We start from the raw sequence: 22,271 nt of genomic DNA, 5'->3' as shown, positions 1-22,271 counted from the left end.
ACTGCTGGGTTGCTGCAGTGCAATGGGCTTTTGGTTAATACTTAACAGAGTTAAGTATCTGTTTAAAGGTGGAAAAAGCTCTTTTTAACTTGATATATCCATTATTGTCAAACTTAATGCAAACTGTTATTAAAATGTACAAATATAAGAAAACAGTGTATTTTGTTTCAAAGGTCTTGGTAGTTATTTTTGTCCTTTCAAAAGTTATGCATATTGTTGCATCATTTTATCCTTTGAACTTGTTTTGCTGCACAAAATGATGGCGCCCTCTGCTGGGGTTTCAGCAGAAAAACTCACTTGTACACCAATCGTGAAGGAATTTGTAATTACTGCCTTACTCTATCAATACAGGTTGAAATGAATGATTAAACACATTTTAATGTACGTTTTTTCTGTGGTTTATTTGATCTTAACTCAACCTCGAAGTACCTTTCAGAATATAGACAATAAAACATAAACATTGCCATGTAAAAATCTCAAAACATTGATTTTGATTTGATATTTCAGCTCTTTGTATCAACCTGCAACAGAAATCTTCACTGTATTTTCATGCAAAAAGGTCAGTAGAAAAAAAAAAAGCAGAACATGAAACTTTTTTTGTTATAAAGACAAGAAAAAATAAAAAACACAGATTCACTGGTTTTAATTAGCAACTGTTGGCAGAGTGTTGGTGCTGCCCTCTGTGAGACATTAAGACACCTCATGCTGGACTCATAAAGTGGTTCCAGTGTTTCCACTTGGACACAATTGTTCTGCACTGACGTGCTCACACAAAGAATTCACTTTTTAAAGTGTTCATCCCCTCTGAACTCAACACCAGCTGAGCTGCAACTGAACACGTGGCAGGTAGCCAGGAGGAAAAGTGTGTGCTTGCATGCCAGAGAGCTGAATATTTTCTGCATGTGTGTGAGAATGCATGAGTCTGAAGTGGTGAAATGTGCACAGATGGATCCAGACGAGGTGGAGACAGCAGCTGGTTAAGTTTTGGGGTCTGCGCTGCGGCGTTTGAGCTTCTCTGGGTTGTTTGAAGCCATATGTGAAAAGTCTCTGAAAATGTCATGGTAGGTTTCGTCACCTGGAAAACACCAGAACGAGGACATGAGCCGCAAAGTTGGGAAATTTACACAACAAATTCAATGTCTAAATTGCAGAGCCTTCCCTGCCTTTGAGCACATCCTTTATTTTCTATCAGCTGCAGCTGTTTTCTGACATTTTTTTCATCAAAAGCTGCAGCATTTTTCAGACAATTCTTTAAAACAGTGATGGCAAATCTCTCCTGAACACATTAAGAGTTATAAGTCAACACATGCAAGCATGAAGCATGCAGCTGAACAAATAAACACAATGGCATGCACATGCATTTTACCTCTTAATTTGCTGTAGGTGGCACACTGCAAAAGCAGTTGAGGCCAGATGGACATCTCAGCGGGCAGAGGGCAAAGGCACACGAGTGCACACAACAAGGACAAACAATGAAAAAGCACAGCACGTCAAATACTGACCAGCAGTTGTTTCAAGCAGACAAACACACCATGCTTCCATTCCTTCATGACTGATAAAGCTCCCATCAGAAACTGGAGTTAAAGCAATTAACAACAACCGAATCAACCATGAAAGAATAGACTCCGCAGCTTTAAAAAAAAAAAAAAAAAAAAAAAAGCTGGAAAAATAAATACAACAACCCGCTGTTGACCTTAAGATTGATGACTACAGAGCTGTAGACCTGGTATAAAAATATTATAAATAAAAACATATTGAATATTGAACATGACTGGCTATTCACAGAATAGCGGGAGAACAAGCGCCACTAAACTTAGCTTACAATACTGGAATGACACTCCAGAACATACGATAAATTACATCTGATAATGTCAAAGCAGTGTACACACTGGATATAAAATATCCAAAATATACTAGAAATATACCTTACAAAGCCCAATAAAACAGACAGCACTCGCGTAGGTCTCTAGTGACATTGTATATGGATAGCTTTTAGGTTGCAAAGTGCAGGATGATGTGCATGTACAGCACAAAGTGCATGTTGACTTTCTTTGTTGATACTTTTTTTTTTTTTTTTAACAGCCATCAATAAGTATGTTTTGCGCCTGCATTCCAGCGTCTAAACTCGTCGTACCCTGTGCTTTTTCCTCTATTTTTTATCTGATAATTGGTGATTCTTGTCTGGAGTTGTCATCTTAGCTCTGCTAGTCATGTAACCCCCCCAAAGCCCAGCCGCTTATATGGTTCTTTATAGCCTGGAGACTTTTTCTGGTGTTGGCAAGCCCCACTCCTGTCCCACTCGGCGACCCCCAAGATCCCTGCCCCTCTGAATGACCTGATTGCCCGAACGCTCCGTCCATTTCCCGCATTTCTTTGTTCATTTTGGCAATTCGCAACCTGAAAGACAAGAGAACGTGTCAGAGGAGTTGTCCTTCTCTGCTTCACATGATTTTACTCTCAACTCAAACACTTACAAAGTAACAATGTCAGCATTTGCGTTGTCCACGGCGATAGTGATGGGGTCTTTTTGGTTCTTGTCGAGGGCGTTGTAGTCAGCTCCTCGCTTCAAGAAGAGACAAACCAACCTGGGAATGTAAGTAGAGGAGGTAGGAGAGTGTAAAACTGGAATCAGCAAGATTTATAGTCTGAAAATCAATTTTTTATTTTTGTACTTTAAATATTTGACTCATCTTGCAATAAATGCTTAAAAGATAATAATGTCTCGTACTGTGTGTACAGCAAATAAAAGCTTTTAATTCATTTTGAGATTCGATTTTGTAATTTAATTGGACACAAAGTTAACAGGATTTCAGGGCACTTTTAGCCTCTTGTGTTACTCCTGAATTCGTCCTCATGGGCTTGTTGACTTGGCAAAAGAAGCATCTTGGTAATTTTGAGGATGTTTTTTTTTTTTTTTTTTTTTTTTTTTTTAAATCACAAAAAATACCTCAAACTCTGTTTGAAATGGTTTACAAGCTAATTGTGATGATATTAAATAATATGCATATTCTGTCTTAATGAAGCAGAGCAGAAAGATGTATTAAAGATTTCACACAGCCAAGCTTTATTTATGCTAACTGTCTGGTGTGCTGCAGTGGCAGGACATCATAAAACAGCATCTACCAAATCATATATTCGCCTCCTGTTGCCTGTACAAGACTAATGACATCATAAAGGGTTCGTCTTACCCTGACTGTCATCTGTTTGAACTGTTGAACCTCCAGATTCCTGAAAGGTTGTCACCCTAAACCCATCGGTGTACTGATCATTCAGATGAACGATGAAAAGCAATAAAAAGAAAAGATATTTCTGGACTCCTTACCCTCCAGTTTTGTACTCATCTACATAAATTGCAGCAACTAAATTTGTGGGAAAATGATCAGGAGTCCAGAAACGTTATCTCCTGTCTTTCCTAAAGGATGGTCCAGCATTTTCTTCACTAAACGAGATAATGAAGAAAGCATACAAATTCCTCTCTGTGGCATGAAGACAGTTTGATCGGCTCTTTCTCACGGCTGCCACTCAGATACTTCTGGGTCATTTCCCCCCAGTAAGAAACCCTCTTAGGGAAAACCAATTATATGATGGGACCCTTTGAATGTTACCACCCTTGTGAAAAGTTCAGCATAGTATTAGTTACCATGGTGATCTAATCAGGTTAAAAACCAAGCCAGCTATATAAGATGCAAAATTGGTTAGAGACTCAACCATGCAGTCTATGGACTCAACACATTTTGCCAGCCTATAATTATCACTTCAAAACACTTTTGAGTTTATTATTGTAAATAAAAATGCACATTGCAAATGCAAAGCTATTAAACATTAAGCATAAAATAATTACCTACTATTAATCAGGCACAAACTACTTATGGCTCGGTACAGTCTAGACCAGTTAAGGGTTTTTGGAGCAGATGACAAATAATTTGATCTCCATGAAAGCAACCGTGCTATAAATGTGTGAGTGCGTGAGGAGTGTGTTCCCGTACCCTGTGTGACCGAGGATGGTGGCATGATGCAGTGGCCCTCTCCCATTGCTGTCTGCCTGGTTGACGTTGGCACCGTTCTGGAGCAGGAACTCACAGGCTGCCAGGGCATTCTGGTTGAAACAGGATCACATTTCTTATTACCACTGTGTGCAGGCAGCCGTCGTGATGTGAAGTTTTTTGGAATGACACCAGTTCTATCCTCTGTTTCTTATCAGTTTGGAGTTACTGTATCTTTGATTTAAAATGCATCTGGACAAAAGGTTCAGAAGGATTCAGCTTGTTCTGTCGAGATGGTCAGTGCGTGCTCTCCTCACCACGGAGACGGCTTGTATCAGGGGTGTGCTCGAGTCCTCGGCCAAGTTGATCCAGTTGACATCGGCTCCGTGGGCCAGAGCGTCGGCCATGATGGGGAAATTCTGCAGGGCTGCAGAGCGATACAGCAGGGCCCCAGGATGAAGACCGCTAAGATCCTCCTCTTCCTCTTCCACGTCTAGGGGGTGAATTTACGTCCTATTATTTTTCATCTTATGATGATATTTTTAGGAGCATTACAGCCAAAGATGCATGTTTTAATACTTCATGTGATACTTTTCAAAGCTCTGATAGTTCAAATTAAAGTACGTGCTTGTTTTAAGCAAGTCAGATGATGCATCGGTGTGTATGTGTGTGTGTGTATGTCCTTTGTCTCACCTTTGTGAAAGCCTGTATTGTTCATTTGGGCAATGTCTTTAGGGCTCAATCCTGTGAAGGAAGACAGAGATTTGCGAAAACTGGTTGATCCACAATCCCCAATGGCCTCAAAGAATCAAACTCCATAAATATTTCACATAAATTTGCTGGAACGTCACGTTTCTATCTTGTTAACACCAGCAGGAATGAATAAAAAGTGCAACAGGCAGATGCATTCTGAGTCCTGTTCTACCTGTGACACGAGGCAACGTGGCTCGGTTTGGTTTGGGCTTTAGTGGCGGTCGCTCGGTGATTCGTTCCTGTGTGGTTGATCGGTTTCTCCTGGCACTAGATCGCCTCAGAGGGGGGTTCCTCCCAGCCTCAGGCAGTTTTTGGATGAATTTCTTTTCCACGTATTTTGATCGAATCCATGACTCCTTGTCTCCTCTGAGGGGAAAATTTTTAAAAAAAAGATCAAAGAAGAGGAAAATGTTTAATTCTCCCACAAGTTTCTGTCAAAGACTTGAGTTAATTACATTTTTACTTTGTCATCAAGACTTCCATCTCTGTAACAAGAGCCCATACTTCTAACAGTTTTGTAAATGAAGCAATAACTTTGAGCAAATATCAGTCTCATGCAGGAAATAAAAAGTTCCTTATTTTTATTTAGTTAGATGAAAAACAAAAGTTTTTTAACCTTTACAATAAATAAAGAGTCAAAGTTTATCACATACGATGACATTGATTTAACAGCTTGTATGTAAGAAACAGAAAGACAAAAAAAAAAAAAAAGGCTGCTCATTGCAAACAGCCTTACAACAAGTTTCCGGAAATATCAGTCATCTGCATGATGTACCTGCGACGCTTCCTGTCTGTTGCAACTAAACGCAGAACATAGACAAGGAAGTCAAAGAATCAGTCGAAAAGAATTAGTCAGGGGGGAATTGGTAAGCCACAAAGATCTTCACAGAGGAGATACTTTTACTGAATAATTGATCTAAAATTTATTTTCAACAGTGAAGACCTGCAGAGAATAAACTCATCCAGAGATGTAGCTGTACAGTAATCAATAGAATATGATGTAAACATACACTTAGTACTTTATATAACATCAATAATGTAACAGCAGAGGAAGATATGTGGAGGATAGACTTTCATGGTTTGCAGCTGCCTCAAGAGCGACATTGCATACCACGGAAAACAGCTCGAATCTTTATGCATTTTCTTTCCGTCAGTGCCTCATGTGTCAGACTAAAGCCAGCAGAAGCGTGGACATTTCTCAACACTAGATTATAGCACTGAAGCCCAGTGATGGACTGCAATAAGTACTTTGGGATGCATGCTTTTTTTTTAAGATAAACTTATTGGAAAACAGCAAAGTATGAAAAAAACACAAACAACTTCAACTTTCTATTTTATCAAGGAAAAGAAAATCACTAAATCAGCTTTCATATATGAGGATTTGTCAAGTTTTCTGTGCTGGAGAGTGAAGAGTTTCAACAGTCCCTCAAGACTTTGGTGCTGCAGGAAAGATAAGCAATAGTTATACCTTCACCCAACAGTTCAAATAATCCTCATTTGTCAAAAAAGTCTAAATCCTTCTGTTATTTCTTAAAGTAGTTTTTAGTGACAGCTCTTCAGTCTTTTGATGAACCTTTAAAAGCTTCTCTTCAGACGTTGGATTTCTGCTTATTTTCATGCTAAAGGTGATTCCACTGCCGCTGCTGATTTTAGCTTAATTCCTGTGTAATCTGGCTTTTTATTTACAGTTTCCCTCAATAAAAATGGTTTCTTATGGCTGCCTTTTCATTGAAATCCTTTCTGATTTAGTGAACAGTAGGCGGACCGACTGAGTGGCTAGATGCATTTCTCAGGTCTTGTGTTGCTTTGTTGGATTTTTTTCTACCCTATTTCTTAAGAACAACATTTTCAGATACAGTTTATCTGCTGTAAATTTATTTAGGTCTGTCACTTCTTTTGCTGCTCATGCTCAAATCTTTTAAAAAAATACTCAAGGACACACTGAATACCATACTGAAATTTGCTTAGTCTTCAGCTAATGAGAAATCAACTTGATGGTTCAAAAATTCAGTTTTATGTCTGTCAATCTGCGTTATCTTATTCACAGATGCAATTAAATAAAAAAAGATTAGAATTGCATCCAAGCATCCAAGAGAAAATAGTAATACATGCAATTGCCTTCCGAAAACCTGCAGAACCGATGAAGTCTGAATCTTTGCAAAATTTAAAGACAATTAGCAGTGGATAGAACTGTTTAGTAGTAAGATGTACAAAAACACGAGAAACGATAAAGATGCAGCTTTTTAGCCTTAAGAAAACTGAGTTTCAATGACTAATTGACTAACTAAAGTAGTTCAAGCTGATCTCACAGATTGTGTTAGTAAAAATATAGATATACTACACAGTAATCTGAAAATGCAAGATACATTGGATGGTTAACAAGGGAACTGTATATTAATTAAATGATGAAGACAATGATTTACACCTCTATCAGCCATTCATAATATTGAAAATCTATTATGGTTGCGCATAAAAATTTGCAGCATGGCTATAGAAGTTAATCAGTAAGTTAGTACGCCAGAGGTCAAGAAATTTGAGCTTTTATGACATATTTTTTGAGTGCATGATCCTGGAGTGTTTTGTGGAAATACTTGGTATTTGTCTCTACTTAGACAAAGCCTGTAGGTTTATTCAGAGGACCCTTAATGTAATACAATCTGCAATGTAAAATGAGTAAAATCCCCATTATGTCCATTCATTAGATCATACTGACTGTTCTGTACCTGGGACTGGAGGGGTGGGGTTTCTTGATGGTGATCTCGTCAATCCGAGCCTCATAGATCCTATTGATTACTGTGTTCCCCAGTTCACACATCAGCTTGAAAACAGCAAAGAAAAGAAGAACGCAGTGAATTTCTTTCAGTGTTGATCGCTTTTGGGGCAAAGAGTAGTTAACATAATTCCTTGCATAGTTATTATTCTCACAGGAACATTTTGTTAACATAGAAAAGGCCGTAATAAGGTTTGTGTAGCTATTGTTAAATGGTTAAATTACCTTAATGAGCTCTGGCTCCCAGGAGTCAAGAGTTAGGGAGCGCACTTTGGAGAAATGGACTCCCAGGCTCCTGATAGAGAAGGATATTATTGCAACACATGACTTAAGGCAAGTGAGTGTGTGTGTGTACTTGTTCATGTATCTTAATGGGGACCAGTTAATAGTTTTACACCATCAGAATGAGGATGTTTTGGAATAATGAGGACTTTTTGGCCTTCATTAGTTTAAACTTAGTTTCAATGCATAACTTACAATTAGATCATGTTGATGGTACAGCAATGATTACCTGTGTATTCCAGAGCAGACAATGCACAGCGTGATGCCCAGGTTGATTGAGGCCCAGTCAGGACTGGGCTCGCCACAATCACAGCACTGTCGGTTCCCTGGGATTGCCTGAACCTCTTCCAATGCCTTGCAACCCTTGTTGTCCTGATCCGTGGTTCCTCCAACCCCTCCTCCCAGTATACTGTTGGCTGACACAGAGCTGCAGCGTTGCCTCTGATCACACAAAGATGCAGGAATTAAGAAACACAAAGCAAAAAAAAAAAAAAAAAAACTTTCTCTGCATCTCAGCAGAACAAAATTCCCTTGAAAATACAGCTACATGTGTGTTTCCTCACAGGGCTGTGTGGGTCCTCTCTGTGCTCCTGAAAGGCTGAGGCGATGCTGTTCTGGACAGCACTGATCCATGCTTGCTGCTGCCTTTCTGAGTCTGCTTGCAACAAACAGCACCTGTGAAAACACAGACATAGAAACACTGTGACTGTCTAATTTCTCAGTACGTGACACGAGAAACAGGAAACAGCAACTGACTAATTCTCAAAGACAACACGCACAACGTACACAATACAATAAACACACACCACCCCCACAACCGCCTGCAGGGCACATTAATCCACACACTTAATGCCGGTGAAAATCCACACCCATGGCTCAGACACATATACGCAATGACTGCATTAAGCTGTGCGCCCACACTAACTCACTTAGATGGGGACACCACTTCAAAGAGGAATCGCCTCTCATTTTCAGAGCTGGGCTTGACTGTGCAGAGACGCAAATCCTCCACCACAACTGTGGGCTGGTCCTGAAGGAGGCATAGACAAGAAAAAACATATAGTAAAGACATGTGTTTTCTGGGGGCTCTTTCTTCTGAACTTACAAGATTTTAAATATACCTTGAATTTCTTCTGATACACCAGCTGATTTTTCTGTATTGAAAACCAACGTCTGAGGTGGAGAAAGAACACAGAGGATGATTATGGAGTCTAGGACTCAGCCTTTTAAATCAAGGTAACTTGTCAACACACGCAGTTCACATCTTAGAAACTACGTGTAAAAGTTATGAAAGGAGAAAAAGAAAGAGCAGCTATTATGTGTGTATTTGGTGATGAAACCTGTACCTGCTCCAAGTCTTAAAAGCATTGCTGGCCCTTTTATAGAGGTAGCCCTCCATTGCAATTCCATTAGCTGCATCAGCATTAAAATCCATAATGGAGTCATCAAAGGACATGTCCTGCATATGTAAAAGAGACACAAGTCATGGAAATTGCTGTGTGTGTTTCTCTGGTTTTACAATGTGATCCTGTATTATTTACTATGGTTGAGAGAGATAAGTTTGTAAAGTCTCTGTTTATTTATTAGAAAACTCCACCAGATAACACGGTGGATCAAAACCAGGGCACCAGAGCCACAGACATAGTTGTGTTCTTTTCAACAATGCAACTAAACAACCTTCAATGAGAAAATCAGGGGTTTATCCTTTTAAATTGCACATTTTTCTTATTTATTTCACCTTTTTCTTGATCTCTGCATGTTTTTGCTCCATGTCCCTCTTCTCCCTGGCAGCATCTAGGACGAACTGAGTGTGCTGTCAGAACAGAAACATACGTTTCGTTTAGAAACAAACACTGATTTATATTATTCCACTGCATTAATGCATTTTTATTCATTTGTCAAGATGAAAGCGCCGAAAGCTTAAAACCTCCGATTCACAAAGGTTTTTATCATTTAGAACTTTATTTAGTTCACTGTAGGATCAGATGTAGCATCTTGAACAAAGGACACAGCAGTGATAAATTAAACTTCAGTACTCTCACACACCTTTTTCATCCATTCTTGATAAGCCATGAAAAAAAAAACTCTTAAAGCAAATACTTAATCTACTTGCATTTGTAAGTAGAATAAAAAAAAAAGGAAAAATGAAGGGGATATTCCAATTTTTTTAATAAACCCCATTTAAACTGGCAAATTGCCCCATTGGCTACATATAATTGTGCATTTAAGGAATTTGTTTAGTCCTTTTGCCATTGTCCTCCATCAGTCTGGGCTGGATTTCCTTTCCACAAGGACTACATTCCTCTATTTTTCTTCTTTAACATGTTTGGTTCTGAGAAGTAGTGGAAAAACAAGATTAAACTGTGGGTTAACTGCAGGCTTTTCTGGAAACAGGAATAAGGAAGTGTCGAACTCCTTTGTGTGACTGGTGTTTAATCCAAGAACAACAGACACTTTAATTTATAAAGAGTCTGTTTCATGTATTACTTGTCATCTTCCTTTTTCCTGTTTTAACTGTGTATTCTCATTCCTATCAATTCCTGTTGAAACAGGAAGAGTCTTGCCGTAGTTAGTTTCAGTAAGTGAACATTTTCGCAATTTATTTCCTGTTTTAAATTATTTTTCTTTAGAAAAAAAAAAACCATTCAGCAGTGATTCTGCTGATGCTCAAGGTTGACAGTGCAAAAGAAGGTATTTTTTTTCCAGCTTCCGCAGATAAAGGCTTGGAACAAATGCACATGCACAGGGACGCACAGACGTGAAAAATATTTCCTGTTGTTGCTCACTTTTTCCTGTCACGATGAAGGCGTGATGTCATCTTGTGACTGCCCCACCATAGACAGATGCCAGCTTGGATGCAGCTTGTCCACACGACACTTACAAAATGCTGTGTTGCTTTCATGGGTGGAAAATCTTTCTATATCTCCACTACAGCTAATCTGTCAAACATCTGTGAAGCCATTTTTTTTTTTTAAAAGACTGTCTTTCGCGCTCTCTTTTACTCACCTAAAATATAAATGACTGTTTCTTAGATTAAAATTTGAAATCAGAAAGATAAACTTTTTTTTTAAATCAGAAAACATAAAGTATTCATGTGTTAAAAATGAAGTATATTCTCACTGCTTTAATTGAAATTAAGAGGGTGAGTAGCATCCAGATGCTAATAATCAAATACACCTGATAAATGGATCATCACCATCAGTGGGACCACCTTTATAAAAGAAGACATTTTAGCAGGTTCCTGGCATCCTGGACAATGCCAACGATAAACACAAGTGGACTGGATGTCCACAGCAATTTCTCCCAACATCAAAATGCACAATTCGCAAAGAAAAAAGACTAAACTTCAGATGTTTGACCACACTGCACAGTAGCACGTTGGGAGGAAACCCAAATCAGCACATCTCATCATGAACTGATGTGATTAACTCTTCTAGAGTATGAAAAGGTGAGAAAAAGCCACTTGCTACTGCTTCACATGCTAAGTATTCAGCTTCCTGACTAGCAAGTCATTTAAGCTATACATTTGTAGACTAATATTATCAATTAGACCTGCAGTACACATATGCTTAAAAGTATTGCTAGCAGAAGTTTTAGTTGACTAAATCTTTAGGAGACATTTTTGCCATGTAGTTTTAGCTGGAAAATGTCCATAGAATGTAACATGATAGTATAATATAACATAATGAAGGCAACAATTACCTCTTTTGTGAGGTTTTGTCGATATTCATCCAACTCCGATAGAGCCTGGTGGCCTTGCTGGAAGAACTGGGATTGGGCCTCCATCAGTGACAACATCTGATAGGAAACAGAACAGACATGAAAGAAAACTGCCCAATGATGCACACAATACATGCTAAGTCTACGTTTTAAAGTTAAATGCACTGTTATTTATTTTCTTTTCATCATCTCTTACTAAAAACATTAGGTTTGCATTACTTACTGCCATCAGAATGTCCGTCTTCCTCTTGGCCTCAATGACATTAATCTGAAGCAAAGAGAGAAAAAAAAACGGTGGCAACACACACTTTTCCATGACCAAGAAAAAAATTATACAGGCCAGCTGCAGCCACAACCACAAGACTGGAGAAACGTTTTGAACCAACCCTGTCATCAATAAAAACACTACAATCAGATGTATTGCCGTGTATTTTATTCTGGTACCTCTCTGATTGCCAAAACTGAAATAGATCAAACATAAGCCCAATTTTCTGCAAATATAAGATTATTTTTTTCATAATGTTTGGTACTTTTCTCACCTCTAGAACATAGTCCAAGGCCTCAGATCGAAAAGCCTTACGTGCATTAAGCAGAGCATTGCTTGCCTCCTCCACTTCGTGCTGCTTCCCGCGCGGAGCCTGAGCGTTCCTCACCAGCGCTCCCTCCAAGGTTTCACTGCTGCGTTCAAACTCTTTCCGCACATCTTTGAACCGACGAACATCTCTGAGGAACGAGGTAGAAGAAGAAGGAAAAGGTTAAATCTTCTTTAATAATATTAGTAAAATGAGAATACTGAGAAAAGTAATTGTTCTTATAAATATCATTTCCTTTTTGAGTTTTACAGAGCAGAAATAGAGGGACCAAGGTTGATGACCCTAATCTAATTTACCAGATTATTCCATGTTATAGAAGCAGACTTCAAGACAAAGTATAAACAGAAGGAAATGGCTGACAGAGATGAAAGGGACTGCCTAAGTCTGAAGATGTTGGCTAATTGCATGTATTACACTGCTAATGTTGGGAAAGAAGCACCAAATCCAATAAGATTAGATTAAACAAACAGGGAGGGCTGCCAAAGTAGCTCACTCACTCCTTCACAAAGTTCTGCAGCTTCGTCTTGACCGACTTCTGTGTGGTCTCAATCACTTCCTACAAGGAGACAGGCAAAAACTTTCAGCATGGTTCGCTGGTAGAAATCAAATACAGCGTTTTCAAAGCTGTGTTGAAGCCTCACAGGACCTTACAATTGAGTTGATTATGGTCATGAGCAGAATGAAGAAGTTTGACAGGTTTTAAGAGATGGACAGAAACACTCACCCCCTGTGATTCCAAGATGATAGACAGTTTTTTGGAAAATCTGTCCAAGCAACCCTGCAGGGCAAAATCTCAGAATAATTAGGCTCCTCATTTCATAAAAGCTTAGAAGCAATTAGATCTTTTACATTTCTAGCCATCATCTAATTCTAAAGTTCAGTTTTATCACAAAATTAACTCAACAAGCGCACACACGTTTTAAAAATCATTACCGTGCATCCTACCAAGAACCCATGCCAATACCTTATGTAACAAATACAGAAGAGTTCATCTGCTTCTAAGGTTTTGCATAATCTTGCTGATAAAGAGACTATGGCAGTGATCACATACTTTCACCATGGCTCAGCCTTTGGTGCAGGAATAACATGAGAGATAACTCGAGTGTAAAAATAACTAGTGACTGGCATGTCAGAGTGTTCTCACCTCCATCATCTTGTCCCCGGAGCAGTGGTGACCCAGCTCTCGGAGGCCATTGACAAAGCTCTTACTGGTCTGACAGTATGCTCTGCCTGCATCCAGCATGGCCTGGCATTGTTTCACAAGCTAGAAGACACAAATATAAAATAACACTTAAACACTGCGAATGCATTACAAAAAGGTTGTTGAGGGGACGAATGTTGTTATCACTATGAATAAGTAAGCAAGAGGGAAGTTATTTCTAGTCCACACAATCAAGTCACAGTGTGCGCTAGTTTCATAATCATTATTAGCTCCTGCTACCAACCATTCAGACAACAGTAAACTATTCTGGCCATAGATTTAATGCAACAAGCAGGAGGATGCTGATCTAGATATATACATGAAATCAAGGATAAAAGGACTTATCAGTACTGATCTAAAATAAAAGCCTCAATCAGAAATGAATACATTAATGATGAGTAACACATGTTTTCCACTTGAAAAAACACCTCCATACAAAGCTAGTGTGTTTGCATGCTAGCTGCGCCATGGAAACAAACCAGAGAGTTAGCAAAGATTTCCGTTCTTCAAACGTAAGTCAGATGTCTGGATAAATTTAGGATTTTGGAAAAAGATTTAATGGACAAGTGTGTCCAAACCATTGACTGATACTGTATATCTTAAAACACATTTTAAAAAAATGTATGAAAAAAAGAGATGTTGGCAAATTGACAAATTGTACCTAGGTATGAAGTGACAAGCTCCCTCACACAACATCTTGTCACAGTTCTCAGCACATAACCAAATGTATCCTATCCTGAGTGGTCTCAGGATCACAAAAAAATTGTAGGGGAACACACGCATTGTCACAAAGCCCTGTGCACACGCAACTGACCACAAGGAACAAGCCATATGCACAACACCACTTTGACCTTGCAAAACCTCAGGCATGAAGTCACAGGACATTAACTTTATTTGGAGTCTTATTTACATCTACCATCATCTGAGTCAGATTTTTACACTCAAGTTAATTTAATTTGTTCTTTGCAAGAACCTGTCAGAAGCATCTGACTCTTTAGCTGCTGCTTTTTCCACTAAAGGGCTATTACACCCTAAAATAGTGGTTTTGAATTGTATGCTATATCATAGGACTTTACTGTTAGGAACCACCATTGCTGCTGTTTTAACAGACATTTTATGTATTTATTTATTCATTGTAAATCATATTTTGTGGGTTAAAGGCTAAATTTCACCAACTGGTTTAACTCACGTTTAGTTTTGACCTGGATTGACTCTTCTATGTCACAAAAACCCAAACCTACCACCACCCCACTCCATTCTTCCCAACATAAACCAGGTGGATCATCACCTTGCAGGCTATGACACAGTGCCCTCTTACACATATGTGTGGATATGAACTTCTAATCAGGCTTGTTAAGATGTTTTTTTTTCACAACATTTAGCAATAGTGGTCTGGATTTACGCTTTTGATGGGTGTAATCTATATTCTTTCACTCCCTGTTCATCTTTAAACGGATCGGCAATGGTTGCGGATTAGCTTGTTGTGCCAAAAAGTATATAGCCTGTGCAGATTGAATATACAACGTTTTAAGAAACAACATCTATGCACAGTTTCCACCCACACATAACTGACACTGACCTTTCATCTGTTTGGTTGTTCTCTCTAATTATGTTAGTGTGTTTTTATATTAAACTATGAAGCTGTACAAAGAGGAATTCATCCCACGTGCAATATCAGCAGCTTTTAGTAGCTAATCCTAAAAAAACTCAGTTTATAGTTGTGTAAAATTTTACTTTCTCACCAACATTATCTCTGCTTTTTTTTTTTTTTTTTTGCACAATTGCTTTTTAGATTAGTAACAGTTCTTTTATGTCTGTCATCTGCAACTACACTGATAACAGAAATGACACAAATCGCCCATGTATGGTAAGCTGTACAACTCTCTGGACAACGTTTAGAAAGCCGCTGATAGCAAGCACTAGCATAAAGCTCCATTCTGATTATAAAAATGACCTTGTGATTTAACTTGAGGGTCTTGACATTTTATACAGCCTCACTGAGGCACTTCAGTACCTTGGGAAAACATTTTATTAAAACGTTTTTAATATTATTGAATACTAATAAACATTTCCCACAATGACAAGTCAAAATATCTGAGTTAGATTACTGTAGATCAGCAGACATATACACCACTATCAGGTCATGCCCTTTCACTTTGGTGCTGAAAAATGCAGCAAAAGAAATCTACTGCATCCCAGCCAGATACTGATACAGAAAAGCAAATTAAGTGGAAGTCACCACAGAAAAAATATCCACATACTTACAGGAAGAGCAGCTACCTCACTCTCCACTAAAAGCACTGTCACTAAGTGCTTGTGTACAAGTGGAACAGTCTAAAAATCAATTTTCTGATTTTTGGATGAACGTATAGCATAAAATTAAATATATATATATATATATATACACATATACATATATGTGTGTGTGTGTGTGTGTTTTGACACACTAGTGTTGTAACCACAGTTACAATTTGTGCTCACTCCTCTGCACTCTGAATATGAATGCTAACATTGTTCTAGACATGCCTTTCTTCAGTCATTTGCAAAGATGTTTGGTTCAGTTTGCACTGCTCAGTTTACACCCATTTCAGTTTACGCCCCTCCTTTGCATCTTGCATGCAGGCCAATCTTTATTCATCAGTCGAACCCTGCAATGAGTTTAACACCTCACTGACATGAGAACCATTTTTCAGATAACAATCTAACATTTTTTGTGACTGCAGAACAGCTCTGTATAGATAGCAGTGTCGTATAATTTAGTTAATTGATGTTTTCAAGTAAAGAATTTCAGGGAAGTTTTCTGGTATTTTCCCCCTCAAAATAATCCAAAGTAATGTGTTAAATCTATAAAATGTAACGAGATGACCTTGCACTGTATACAGTATACTTCAGGCCATGTTGCACTTCACTTTGTGATAACCACGATAACCACGACATTCTTACATGACGGAACTACCTTACTGATTTTAAACAGAGAACAGACATCCGTCCAAACACAGCAGTTCTGGGAGTGAGATGTCAAATGTTTTCCAAACATGTGAAATCCATCAGTCTCTTCTGTTTTGCCAGTTGTTGCTACCATTTTCAGACGCTTATTTTATGTTTCTATAAAGAAAAGTGAGCGATACTTATTCATGAAGCCTGTGTTCACATCAACCGTTACCATAACTACAGCAGAGTCAATTGCTGTAGTTACAGAGTCAGTAATGAAGGCTGATTAAACCCTAATGTTAGTAAATGTTATGGAGCTTTTATGCAAGTGTAAAAGGGGACTTTAGATTTTGCATATATGACATCAGGTAGCTCAGACTAAAATCATGAAGTAGGAAGTGCATTGCTATTTTTCCTCAAGTTTGGTTACATTTTTCTGAAACGGTCACGTCACACACAGACTTTACAAGTGAGAAGAACTTAAAGTCACTTTTTTTTATCTTTGTGTAGCTCAAACATGTTACAGCATGCTGAAGAGCAACACAAGAATGACAACAAAATGTAGCACATCCTCGATGTAATCTCATGAAAAAGCAGCTCATGCAAGCAAGAATTTTTGTTTCCTTTCTGTTTCTTTTCTCTAAGATCAGAGTTCAGCTGCACAGAATAAAAACTGAGGGTGATGAACTACACAGGCCAGATAAATGTTCCCACACATTTCTCAATCCAGTTAGTCCTGTTTTTTTCCCCGCTGCTGAACACAGGATGGTAATTTCCCTGACATTTTTCCAGCGAAGATGTCTTTGGGAGGCAATTTGATTACAAACAAAAACTCAACACTAGAAGCTTAAACAACATAGTAACACAACCTTTTGATTTATTCTTCATCAGGGAACAGAAACAGCTTGTGACTCGTGTCTGTTTGATGAATAGATGTGAAACCATCAGTTATGATGCACAAAACCAGGAATATGGATTTTTACACTAAAGCAGAACAAAGTGTAGGTCTGTACGAAGCAGGACAATATGATGAGGAAGCAGCACATGCAGCTACTTCCTGCTACATTCAGGTAAATCTTCCCTCAAAACCAGTACACACCTCCCACTTCACTGCCTCCACATACGAGAAGCATGTGTCCACCGATATTTGATTCTCACTTGAGTGATTTCTTTTTTTGTGTGTGGAAAACTAGTTAAAGTAGAGCCGAGCAGAGTGGGAGTGTGTGCATGCATCTCACCTTGTCCAACCGAGTCTCAAGCTCATTCACATCATTTTGGACGACTTCGATGGCAGCTCTAAGAGGAAGGAAGGCATAAATTTATAATTATAAACACCGTCGCTGTCAAAGTTCATCATGCACTGACTTATATGAAAAGATTCATCGTGCAGTATTGCTAAAATATGTATCTAGCATTTAAAATGATGTCATATTTTATATGTTGTGTTGCATGTTTGATAAGTGGCTTAATAAGATACTGTATCATACCTCAATTAGCAATCATTTCTCATGTTCTATGATATTTATGTAAAACTGTTCCGACTGTTGGTAGACTGGCTACATTTCACAATTGATATTAATGATTTACGCTATCATTGTTATCAAATCCTACATAAAATGAAAAATCTTAAAATAATTATTCATCCAAGATAAAAAAAAAAAAAAAAAAATCAACACATCAAAGAGCAGACATGTTTCCTATCCTCCATCATGGAAAAAAGAACAAAGGTTAAATGAATGAAAGATACATTTTCATGCACTTTTAGTCCGTTTTTGTTTTTCTAATTCTTAAATACCAAAAACTGAGAGTTCACCCTCAGTTATTAAATGTTAATAAATTTAATTTCCAACTGGATATAAAAGAAATTTTCTATCACAAAACAACACTGTATATTGTGCTGTTTTAATTCAATTCAGAGACGACAGCGTTCCAACATTAAGTGAATTACTGCTGTCATTTCAAGCCCGGGGCATGTTTTTATAATCACTTCACAATATTGCATCGCAATGGGTTTGATATATTTAGAAACTTTGCAACCTTAAACAGAATTTGAAATACATAGCTTTGGACTTTGGTAAAGTTTTGGGACACTACAGTCAAGAAAAGCACCCAGTCAGGGATAGTTGTGGTTCAATTTTTGTTTATGAGATGTCTGTATGAAGCCTTGTCCAACCCATGCACATACAAAGGCCTCTTAAACACCTCTGTAAGGGTAGTATTGAGGTTTTTGGAGTGACATTTTGCCTCTTTCTGTCTCTCTCTTTCTGCTCAACCATGTGGTTTCCGCTGCCTTCCACCAACAGTACAGAGAGACAGAAAAAAAAGAGACGAGTCTGAGTGGAGAGAGAAGAGAGGAGGGACAGGACAGACAGTGGCTGTTTGTGTTTGTTAGTGCAAGGAGGCTTGAAGCAAAGTCTGAGGTCATGTCCTCTTGAAATACGACCAAATGACAAGTCAACGAAGGCAAGAAGGAAAGAAAGGGCAAAGACGAGGCTGCAGAGGAGGATAAGTGAAAGATTCCTTCCGCGGAGTGGTACATCCTTTACTTTTCTCCCTGCCTGACAGGCAAAAAGCAAGAGAGAATATTCAGGCTTAGCTGAAGCTGAGCTGAAGCTGAGTTTCCGCCGTGGTTCTCCCCACAGAAAACACACTTCCTGTCTCCTGTTGATCACCTCAGCACATCTCACTTCATTTCCTGCTTCCCCTCTACCCCACTGTTACCAAGCAACAAGAGGTAGCACATCTAAGTAGTTCGCCAAAACTGTCAGAAGATCTCATTATGTCCTCTGCGTTCCTCTACTTTCCCTGCCTGTGCATCTGGACACGTTTCATAACCGTATCCTTCCTTTTTCTGCTTGACATAAGACGTCAATGTGGCGGATGCCACAGCTCAAACTTTCCACCACCATACAAGACTCATAAATTCAAAATGGCCATAATAAATCAGCTGGAGGAGAGGGCAGCAGTTGGTGTGACTCAGGCACAGTGCCAGAAGCTGAGAGGCACACCCAAGTTCTATCAACCTCTCTCTTAAGCCTCTTGCAAAACCAGCTTTGTGAGAAGATTTCACCAGATGCTGATGTTGAAAGAAAATGAATTACTGACATGCACTAATAGACAGTCACGGTTTCTTTCTGAACTTGTGATGTGTTCAGCTTCCATAAATGCCTGGAAGTAACTATGAAATTATAAAGTTTACTATTAGCACAAATTCATGTCTGAATGAGTCACCAATCAATGCATCTTCTTTTTTTCCCTTCTAATTTTCGTTTGAGAGCTTTAGTCAGGATTTGAACTTCCTGTGTTTCAGTAACATGTCAGAATAGAGCAAGAATAAAGACAGAGGATCTGTGTTCACAACTCTGCAGGCCTGTATGCAGTCCCTCATTTCTTTTGCTGACCCCAGCAGTGACACAACACTGTTTGGCCTCATCCAGTACCGATTGTTATCACTGAAAACACTCAGCATTTAAAACATTTAGGCAGTTCTTAGCCGTCCATTTCTATATTTTGCATAAAAACAGGATATATTATGCGTTTACTGCTGAAAGCCACAAACTGTCTCACCTGCATCTTTCTAGGTGAGGTTTCTTACCTGAAGCGTGGCGAGTCCTTCAAACTCTCCTCAAAGTCCAACTTCACTGTCATCCCTGCGTTTGGTGGCGGAGAATTGTTTAAATCTGAGCCCTCGTCTGAAACAAACCTAGATGTGGTTGGTTTCAGCTCTTTACAACCTGGATCATTGTTCGGGTTTGGTAAATTTAATTCCTCCCGAAGATCGTCCTGTTCGGATTTTTTTCTCTCTCTCCGCTTGATGTGCCGCATGCATCCGTGTTTGAAGACGAGTTGTCACAACTAATCAATGAGCGCAGGGGGATGTTAGTTGGGTTATTACCATCTTATCCTTCAAAATACATGCTTTTGTCCGCGTCTCCGTGAAGATGATGCTGCAGAAAAAAAATCGCAAAACTTTCCCCAGAAATGAAGAGTCCTTATTGGTCAATCCGGATCAATATTCCCACAGTGAGATGAATAAAATGGCAGGCTGTGCGTGTCACAAGAAGTCTTGTCAAGCTCGCCGACTGTCTCCCTTTCTGTGTTTCTCGCTAAACACACACACACATTCACACACGAGTCAGCCCCTCCATCACGTCTCAGTAGTTCCGGGTTTCTTACTCGCAGCAAATTACAGCCTTGAAGTAAAAAAAAAAAAAAAAACTAGCCAAACTGGGAGGCTACACTGCGAGGTATCCAGTCATTTCTGTGCAAACTCCTTTACGTCGCATCATATGAAGACACAGATATGAGAAACCCATCATAATAGGATCATGCCTGACATTTGAAGAGAAAACAGCAGGTTATTTTCTCCTATTTCACCGCTTGAGCTGTCAAAGAGTTGTGAGATTCACACGTGCAGAGACGGGGTGTGTGTTCTTGTCTGGCAACCTTTTGTTTTGTTTTTGTTGAGCTGTAAAGAAAACCAGTTTTCTGGGGGGTTTTTTCCCACTATGGAAGCTCATATCTGCCAGACTTTTCTTTTAAAAAAAAAAACAAGAAAAAGACAAAATAATGACTAAATCAAGATGATAGGTCAGTGTTGTACGAAAGTGAGGCAAATTGTCACTCAGACCTCTGAAGTCGAAACTATGCGATAAGATTATGAGATATAACTGGTGAGCAAAGCAGCATAACTGAACCAGTATAAACCAGTAGGCCCGCCAACCCCCATCACTACGTGAAGGCCAAAGTTCAGTTGAAGTGAGGGCTCTGGTAGACTCTTTCCTTTGCCTCGTTTTTGGAGGGTTTTGTGGCTGTTCCTCTGGTGGGCAAGCTAGTTCTGGGCTCTGTGTTTGCTGCTGGTTGCCTGGTGCTTGGGGCCCTCTCAGTCTGCTACTGGTCCTTGGACAGGGAGCAGTTGCACTTATGACTGCTTGATACATCTCACCCTTTATATTTTGTACACAGACATACACTCGGAGTTGTTGTTCACTGTTGCTTACTGTTTTTACAGTTTCTCTTCCTGCAGGTGCTCCTGATAATTATGTGCTGTGCTTTCTTAGAGACCTAAGATGTTTACTGTGTTTATATAGGTGTAGCAGCTGGTTGTCTGGTTTTCTGTCTGGGTTTGATTGCACAGATTGCACAGTTTAAAAAAAAAAAAAAAGAAGTTTTTTCTTTCCTTTTTCTTTGCTCTTTCCTTTTCTCCTCTGTTCACCCTCACAGATTGAGTTTCTCATCTTTACCTGCAATAAGAAGGTAATGCCTGATTTATTTGCTTCACCAAACAGCTAATCATTATTACTCCTTGCTTTAGTGTCGCTGATTCTTTAAGAAAATAGTTACAAATTCTGTGGCACAATAACTAAACTTAAGCCCTTTATCAAATGAGAAAAATGAGGAAAAAATAGTAAACATGGTGAGAACCAGATGATGACATGCATTAACCTTAAAGGGAAGAGAGTTCTCCATTGACTAAATTTTTCTAGAGTTAAACATTTTTATGGACTTTTTAATTATTTTCACAGTCAAACCAGGCTTTAGATGTGTTTTGTTTTGCTATAACACTGGAATCTGTCACTATGTGAGGTCTTGCATATGTGAGCGTTAGATCCACCTCTGTCAGTGGATCATTATGATTTTCTCTAATTGTTCTTTTGTAGTAATTATCTGGAACACTAACATGGATCCATATTAGGGAAAATGCGGCAATCTTGTATTTTCTGCTTCACCAGCACCTGATATGACAGATAATTGTTTTTAATCACATTAAATAATATATCTATCTAAAATATATCTAAAATAATATCTATCTATCTATCTATCTATCTATCTATCTATCTATCTATCTATCTATCTATCTATCTATCTATCTATCTATCTATCTATCTATCTAGCTAGCTATCTAGCTATCTATCTGATGGTTTGGCTCCCTCTGGTGATCAGGAACAGTAATTACAGACATATTTGGTCTGATTATCTCATCTGAAAACAATTAAACTATTTGGGTGTTTTTCTTGCCTCATGTTGGTTCATGTTGC

The 22,271-nt window shown here is 38.7% G+C and overlaps 1 protein-coding gene across 1 annotated transcript; it reads right to left on the bottom strand.

The window, feature by feature from the left end:
• Window positions 1-512: 512 nt before the first annotated feature.
• acap1 (ArfGAP with coiled-coil, ankyrin repeat and PH domains 1) lies at window positions 513-20,258 on the bottom strand. Its single transcript, XM_079257653.1, has 23 exons — window positions 19,829-20,258; window positions 17,472-17,529; window positions 13,246-13,365; window positions 12,826-12,879; window positions 12,599-12,657; window positions 12,048-12,231; window positions 11,732-11,776; window positions 11,491-11,586; window positions 9,527-9,601; window positions 9,135-9,247; window positions 8,910-8,961; window positions 8,718-8,818; window positions 8,352-8,463; window positions 8,018-8,229; window positions 7,732-7,801; window positions 7,460-7,554; window positions 4,909-5,102; window positions 4,677-4,727; window positions 4,301-4,476; window positions 3,987-4,096; window positions 2,475-2,585; window positions 2,336-2,397; window positions 513-1,075 (listed from the first exon to the last, which is right to left on the bottom strand). Exons 1-23 carry the CDS (start codon window positions 20,056-20,058, stop codon window positions 978-980), a joined length of 2,478 nt encoding a protein of 825 aa, XP_079113779.1. The 5' UTR covers window positions 20,059-20,258; the 3' UTR covers window positions 513-977.
• Window positions 20,259-22,271: the final 2,013 nt, after the last annotated feature.

The sequence above is a fragment of the Telmatherina bonti genome, assembly GCF_933228915.1.
Source record: "Telmatherina bonti genome assembly, chromosome: 18".
In the NCBI taxonomy this organism is placed as follows: domain Eukaryota; kingdom Metazoa; phylum Chordata; class Actinopteri; order Atheriniformes; family Telmatherinidae; genus Telmatherina; species Telmatherina bonti.
The sequence above is the reverse complement of the archived record's forward strand: the minus strand, read 5'-3'. Positions and strand labels throughout refer to the sequence as shown.